This window comes from Salvelinus fontinalis, chromosome 11, assembly GCF_029448725.1.
Source record: "Salvelinus fontinalis isolate EN_2023a chromosome 11, ASM2944872v1, whole genome shotgun sequence".
Lineage (NCBI taxonomy): Eukaryota > Metazoa > Chordata > Actinopteri > Salmoniformes > Salmonidae > Salvelinus > Salvelinus fontinalis.
The window spans coordinates 12,252,357-12,260,329 of record NC_074675.1 but is presented as its reverse complement, the minus strand read 5'-3'; the positions used below and the strand labels follow the sequence as shown (position 1 = coordinate 12,260,329).

The 7,973-nt window shown below is 40.5% G+C and overlaps 1 protein-coding gene across 3 annotated transcripts; it reads left to right on the top strand.

The window, feature by feature from the left end:
* The first annotated feature begins 6,149 nt into the window (after positions 1-6,149).
* Positions 6,150-7,773, top strand: LOC129864788 (E3 ubiquitin-protein ligase TRIM39-like). 3 transcript variants are annotated; one of them, XM_055937081.1, is made up of 3 exons: positions 6,150-6,395; positions 6,445-6,862; positions 6,968-7,773. In XM_055937081.1, the coding sequence occupies exons 1-3, from the start codon at positions 6,150-6,152 to the stop codon at positions 7,771-7,773; spliced, it is 1,470 nt and encodes a 489-aa protein (XP_055793056.1). The 3 variants fall into 3 exon arrangements, with proteins under 3 accessions (XP_055793056.1, XP_055793055.1, XP_055793053.1); XM_055937080.1 differs by having other exon boundaries at positions 6,150-6,389; positions 6,445-7,773; XM_055937078.1 differs by having other exon boundaries at positions 6,445-7,773.
* Positions 7,774-7,973: the final 200 nt, after the last annotated feature.

Sequence of the window (7,973 nt, the reverse complement as noted above, 5' to 3'; positions counted from 1 at the left end):
GTGGGTTTAACCAGTCAGCCATAGTAGTACAACACCCCTGGAGAGAATTAGGGGTAAGTGCCTTGCTCAAGGGCACATCAACAGATTTTTCACTTTGTTCGGGAATTCAAACCAGTGACCTTTAACTTCCTGGCCCAACGCTCTAACTGCTAGGCTACTTGCCGCCTTCACTATGAACCTACTCACCGAACAACCTTGTTGGAGTTTGCTGTAGATACGTCACTTATCATCAAGTGGGATTTATCGTTGTGTTTGTTTAGAGATTTCATTTAACAAGAAATCTGCCAAAACCTTTTCTCCCTCCTCTCTGTCTGGCATTTTAAGGGCACTGACTTGGCCTTGGCTTGAGAACAGCCTGTACTGATGCCAGCTAACAACCTTATCCTCTAAAGAAGGCCATGTTCTACTTCAAAGTCCAAGTTTGTTGGGAAAGTAACTTGATTTTGCACACATAGTATTGGTATAAGACATTTTTTCTTCTTCTTGAAATGGTCAACACGCTGCTGTTCTGACAATTACAAACCAGTCTCAGTCGTTCATAATTAAGATACATAATAGGTCATTAAACATTCATGTCACAGATCATTGACATTATCTCAGAGTCCACATTACTTGGATCAGTGACTAAATGTGGTTTGGGTCAATAGTTCAGACTTCAATAGACTGAGGACATATAATCCATATTCAGGAAGGTATTCCCATGTGAAGCATAGCAATGAAATCCTCCTGTACTTGACATGTTTGGTTCATATTATTTTACCAGAGAGTGTACTTAAAGTATCTCGGTCTAACTCATACCAAAAGGTCACTCTTATTTTTAGCTGTAGCCATTGCCATGCCTCTGGGTGTACAGAACTTGTATGGCAAATAATGAGCAAAGGTCAACACCTTAGTGTTGTCATTCAGCTTAAGACTCTTTCACTGGATGCTTAAAGAATGTTGAGTGGTCAAGCATTTTAACCCAAAGTTTCCCAAAGAAGTTTCAACCCAGCTCTTCCCTTAATTATTATATTATTCCTGCAGAAAAACATATCAAACTCTTTTGAACCTTCCAGAATGAAGTTGCTTTGTTTTAAATGAAGGGGAATCATTCAAATGAATGAGTAATGCGATCTCCTTCAGCAGACAGCAGTGGAGGCCCAATATAAACGTAATTACATTTATCATACAAATATGTCAGATCTGATAAGTCATCAGGAGAGAAAGGGGGTGGGATGATTCATTTAGTCGTCCGTCCGCGGAGCGAACTGGGGGATATCACATCAACAATTAATATCATTTAGGTTGGGCTAATCAGATAAGGTGGAAAAGGCTTAGACCAAGATGGAGGCCCCTCTGCCATATCTCTCACTCAGACCCTCATCTATAATGAAGCACTTCCTACGTCTGAGGTGTTTTATAGTTAAACGCTACGTGCTCTTTTTACGAATCGTCTCATGTTCTCTCAATTCCATAATGTGTTTGGTGTTGTTTTTTCGGTTTTGCTTCATTTATACGGAGCGTTCCTGTCTTCTTTCATCTTTGCTGGAATACTCTTTGTGGAACAAGCTTTCTTATTTGTACCCAAGCTTAATGGCACTGTGTTATGTGATGTGTGGCTACACTAACTTCTGACTTTGATTGTGTTGAATGTGGAAACCAGTGTGCAATGAAGAGAGCCTTATTCAGAGAACCTACAGAGAGTACAAAAGTATGACGTAGAATCAAGATAATGAGTGTGATATTATTCATTGGTTGAGGTACGTTAACTTCTCAAATGTGCAATCCACACTTAGGTGGCCCACACCTTCCCACAGTGCATCAGAGCAACAACAGTGACAGCATCTCATCAACTTTGTTTCCTGCTACCTTTGCTACTTTTTATAGTTGAATTGTGTTGAATTACACTACCGAAGAGAAGGGGTAGTCAACTTTAGTAACTTCATGAATATAATTATTATTGTGTATACTGTCTCATGGTAGGCACTGTGAATCAAAGTTATAGGGAACATACATATAAAGTAGATGGAAAGCCTAGCAGAAAAAAAATAGTACAAAATAATTCTGATTTACCATTTGTCAGACTCTGCGTATAGGGAGAATTCTTAAACAATGTTGTTTTTATCCTCTTGGCAGGCAAAGATTACAGAATAAATTAATGCCCAATTTTACTGAGTCAAGCTGACGTAAGGACAATACAAACTGAAATTGCACAATGGTATTAAAAGGACTAAGCGCTGTCCACATAAGCCTTCATTTTGATTACATTCTCCCTTTTTATCCCATTTCTTAGAAGACCACTTTCAGAATCCATTTTGACGTCCTTTTTCAAGCTTGCAACAGGAATCTCTCAACGTCCAATGCACACTTAACAGCACATGCCGGTAATTTACTACTCTCTCAAAGCCTTGTCTACATGCTCAAATGGATAGAAAACAGTGATCATAAATCGACCAGCATATGTTTTGATCAGTACTGGCCTCTATAGTACTGTTAATGATTTGAAGGCTGGGGGTGGGACACAATTTGTCCTCCTTTGTTAATATCAAAAGATTTACCTTGGAGTGATTCTGCTCCATGCATGTACATGCATATCAATGTTATGTAGTGGTTAATTAAAATGCAGTGGGTTTTGCCAGCATTCTCTCCAGCCCACACACACACTGTCATGGAAAATGAGGTTGTTATAACCTTGAAATAACCATGTTGATGGTCAGCTCTCCAAAACATCTAGGCTATTCATGGAGCCTACTCAGAGAAATCCAGGCACTAAAATCACTAAGGCATTGGTGAAATACTCACTTTGAAATTAAAATGCATGTTACTAAAATTGGTGTGTGTGTGCTTCTGCTACAGGTAAGCACGTTTGGTAAAAAACATTTTAAAAGTATAAAAGGTTGCATCTCAGATTTCAGCAAATGAAACATAAATAGTGATGAAAAGTGATGTGTTTCATACATTGGTATGTGTGATTGACTCGCTGGAATTTGTGGCAGTGTTTGTTTGCTTCTTGCAATTATGAAATACGTAGTTTGGTGCATACAGCTGACTACTGTCCTGTGGCACTTGAAACTGTGGAACTTATGCCTGATAGTCTGGTGTGAATTCTTACTGACCCGTCCAGTGTCCTAGTCACTACTAATGCACCACTTAGAGGAAGGACAGATCTCACTCCACCAGCAATTTTTCTGCTATTTCATACAGAAACACGGGTAACACTATTCACACTATATGAGCAGAAGGCTATTATTTAATAGAGAACAGAAGAGAAGTGTAACGGTAGTCCTCCTCCTCTTCAACCGAAAAGGAGGAGTAGTGATGGAACCAAGGCAGCGGGTTGTGAACACATAATTTATTTAAAGACAAGACGAAAAAACACGAACTTCACTATAACTAACAAAACAACAAACGGAGTAGACAGACATGGAAGACGAACTTACATTAAACACGAAGAACGCACGAACAGGGAAAATAGACTACACAAAATGACGATGTACAAAAACAAACCGAACAGTCCCGTACGGTGCGACAAACACTGACACAGGAGACAACCACCCACAACGAACACTGTGAAACAACCTACCTAAATATGACTCTCAATTAGAGGAAAACGCCAAACACCTGCCTCTAATTAAGAGCCATACCAGGCAACCCTTAAACCAACATAGAAACAGAAAACATAGAATGCCCACCCAAACTCACGTCCTGACCAACTAACACATACAACAAACTAACAGAAATAGGTCAGGAACGTGACAAGAAGAGATATTAGAGAGCAGGAAAATGTGCCATTTTAACGAGAGTCCAGTCCTATGTAAATAAATAACATTTGTTCCTTTAAGATGAGCACTAGCCAAACAGCACAGCAGTATTGGGAGTGGCTGAGTAACTTCACTTTGCTAAAATGAAACTAAAGTGTAGAAACATGTATCAGGCACGGAAACGTTTTCCTCTTCAGAAATCTCTGTACACAGCTACAGTCTTCTATCGCTGTGGGCCTCTTAATAATCTTAAGAACGGTCAACATTAACACAGGTGAGTAGATAAAGTTTAACCTGGCCAACTAAACACGTCATACTGTAGCTTGATCATCTGTTAAAGAGTCACTATACAGAAATCTCGCAGCCGTTTCCTGGTTGCGAAAAATTCGAATAGTTCGCCTAATTTCAATTTGTGACAAAACAAGCAAGTATAGTGTAGATAATCAGTGTACCATCTAAACCGCTGTGAAATATATTTTCCATAACCAAAAATATTGTATTTTCAGCTGTTTGAAGTTGGTGTACAAAACCGATAGTATAGAAATAGCACACACAGAACAAATCTACCACTTCTTAGACTTGCTTTCAATGAGAAGTTGTCCCGTTCCTGACCTGTTTTCCTTGTTTTTGTATTTGTTTAGTATGGTCAGGGCGTGAGTTGGGGTGGGCATTCTATGTTATGTGTTTCTATGTTTAGGTTCATTGTCTATTAGCCTGATATGGTTCTCAATCAGGGACAGGTGTTTTACGTTTCCTCTGATTGAGAACCACATTAAGGTAGGTTGTTCACACTGTTTGTTGGTGGGTGATTGTCTTCCGTGTCTGTATGTATGTTCGTACCACACGGGATTTTAGCGTTTGTTTGTAGTCTGTACCTGTTTGTGCATTCTTCGTGTATTTGTAAGTTCCCATGTTTTAGGTCAGTCTACGTCGTTTATTTGTTTTGTAGTTTGTTAAAGAGTTTTTGTGTTTCGTCGTTCTGTTAATACATTCTCATTATGTATTCATCACCCGCTGCGCCTTGGTCCGCTCATTCACCACAAGACGACCGTTACAGAAGTATAAATCTAGGATGAATCTATAACTCACATTTCTATGTGAATTTTGTGGGTCGCCCAAAAAGTTACATATTGCAATTTTAAACACTTGTCCCTTTGGTAAAGGCATTTCCCCTCAATGAAATAGATGGGTTAGCTGACAACTTCACAAAAACAATGTACGCACTTCAATGTTGTGATTCTGCACGGCCAGATAGCTATCAACAATGACAAGAAGCTACCATGTGGGGAATCGTAGGTGGCTCGTTTCAGCTCATTGTATCTTTTTATTGATACCTGAGAGATATCCTACAAAGCAGGCTTGAGGAGTTGGCCAAGTAACTTTAGTCAACTATAAGTACAACTCAGGATAACCGGTCATACGAAAGTGGCTCACTTTTTAGCCAGATTAAATTTCTATGGCAATGAATCCTTAAGAACTAACCTGCTCCGGGGCAGGATAACTCCACTTACCCTGAATGAAATGACTGAGACACGAGTTGAGGACAAATGAAATCAGATTCCCTCCCTCTTGCAAAGATTGGATCATCATCCCCTTCATTTGAGGAAGTTGACTGATTCAATATTTTATTAATTCAATGTTTTTTGTGTGTATAAAAAAATTGCAAAAAGTTAAAATACCTAACACATTATTTAGTGATGACAGAATGCATTTGAAAATGCCTTTGACATTTTTGTATGACTTAATACAATTATTTTATCGATAGGAGTTGCTAGTGCATTGATAAGCACATCAAAGCACACCAAAGACGCCATTACGATAAGTAGTAAAATAAAGACTGCACTTCTAAAAGCCTATTTCACACTATAGCCTGCTATTGATAACTTTTCCTTCATTTTGATTTCAGCACTGACTTGCCCATGGATTGATGGTTTCAAAATTGTCTCAATAAAGAGTTTGGCGTTCGACCAGCCACGTGCAACATGCACGCTCAGTTACAAGACTGCTAGAGTTAGCGGCAGCCGGGCAAGAAATATCCACCGTCATAGTACAGATGAATCCTGAGCTTCAATGTGAAGCTAACTGAAGCTTGTTTGCTTTAGAAAACCCTGAGTAGATATTCAAATGGGCTGGTAATCTGGTAAATGCACTGAAATTAATCATTTTAAAAGATTGGTTGCGATCATTTGAACCAATTCATTGAGTTCAGAAGTTCAACTGAAATTCCAATTCCACAGTCAACATTTTCCCACATCCACATTAGACTTTCTGAATTGTCAGATTTTTTTATAAATTTACCCTGTTCAAAATATATTCTCTGAAGTTGTCTGTTTAGTCATTAGTTTGTATTATAGAGAGCCAACTGATCCCAGGAAATGCTTTATTTTTTCACCTCTGATCTGTCTAGATATGGCCACCTCCAGCAGTCTCCTGTCTGAAGACCAGTTCTTGTGTTCTATCTGTCTGGATGTGTTCACTGAGCCAGTCACCACTCCATGTGGACACAACTTCTGCAAGGCCTGTATAAGACAGTACTGGGATAGCAATGACCTGTGCCTGTGTCCAATGTGTAAGGAGAAATTCCATAGAAAACCTGTGCTTCGCATCAATACTTTCATATCTGAGATGGCTGCTCAGTTCAGGAAGTCAGTTGAAGTGAAGGCCACCAGCAGCCGAGATCAATGCCCTGTTCAACCCCTTGAAGTCCCCATGTGACATCTGCACTGGGACGAAGCTCAAGGCCCTGAAGTCCTGCCTGGTGTGTCAGACCTCTTACTGTGAGACTCACCTGGAGCCTCATCAGAGAGTCGCAGCCTTAAAGAGACACAAGCTGATCAAACCTGTGGAGAATCTGGAAGACAGGACGTGTAAGAACCACAACAGACTCCTGGAGCTGTTCTGCAGAACTGACCAGACATGTCTTTGTGTGTTGTGCTTCAAAACAGACCATATGGCTCATGACATTGTCCCTATAGAGGAAGAGTATGAAGAGAAGAAGGTTCAGCTGGGGAAGACTGAGGCAGAAGTGCAGCAGATGATCCAGAAGAGACTGCAGAAGGTTCAGGAGATCAAACACTTAGTAGATCTCAGCAAGAAAGAGGCACAGAGAGAGATATCAAACAGTGTGCAGGTCTTCACTGATCTGGTGCGATCCATTGAGAGAAGCCAGGCTGAGCTCATTGAGATGTTTGAGGAAAACCAGAAAGCAGCAGAGAGGCAGGCTGAAGGGCTCATTAAAGACCTTGAGCAGGAAATCAATGAGCTGAAGAGGAGAAGCACTGAGCTGGAGCAGCTCTCACACACTGAGGACCACTTTCTCCTCCTCCAGAGCTTCCCATCTCTGTGCACCCCTCCACACACCAAGGACTGGTCTGAGATCTGTGTTCACGGTGAAATTTGTGTAGGGACTGTGATGAGAGCTGTATCTCAGCTTGAGGAGGCACTTATGAGAGAGGTGAGGAAGTTGTGTGATGCTGAGTTAAAGAGGATTCAGCTGGAGACAGTGGATGTAACTCTGGACCCTGATACAGCATATCCCAAACTCACCCTTTCTGAGCATTGGAAACAAGTGAGACATGAAGGCACACTAAAGAAACTCTCTGATAACCCAGAAAGGTTTGATTCTAATTGTTGTGTCCTGGGAAAGAAGGGGTTCTTCTCAGGCAGATTTTACTATGAGGTGACGGTCCAGGGGAAGACTAAGTGGGATTTAGGAGTGGCCAGAGAGTCCATCAACAGGAAGGCAAAGATCATATTAAAGCCTCAAAATGGATACTGGACTGTGGTCCTCAGGAATGGGAATAAGTACAAGGCCAATGCAGGACACCCTGTTACCCTCTCATTGAGAAAGAAGCCCCAGAAGGTGGGGGTGTTTGTGGATTATGAGGAGGGTCAGGTGTCCTTTTATGATGTGGAGGCCAGGTCTCATATCTACTCTTACACTGGTTGCATATTCACTGAAAAACTATATCCATACTTCAGCCCCTGTAATAATGCTGGTGGTAAAAACTCTGCTCCTCTGATCATCTCTTAAGTCAATCTCCAAAATGGTTAGCTGATTGTCATTCTTCAGTGGGGGCCGTGGTACGAAATGTAATTCCACACTTTAAAAGAATATGACCTTTGTCTTGTGATCCCTCTGTCATTTTAAATATGAAATAAAAAGTTCATGCACCACCAATCTTTAAGCAGTTAAGTATAGTTTGATTGATCAATTGCTTAATAAAGTGTTTA

Bases quoted from the DNA above. Each gene is read 5' to 3' on its own strand.
- LOC129864788 (XM_055937078.1), top strand. From the start codon at position 6,150: ATGGCCACCTCCAGCAGTCTCCTGTCTGAAGACCAGTTCTTGTGTTCT. The intron at 6,396-6,444 runs GTGAAGGCCACC...AACCCCTTGAAG, and splicing joins AGTTCAGGAAGTCAGTTGAA to TCCCCATGTGACATCTGCAC.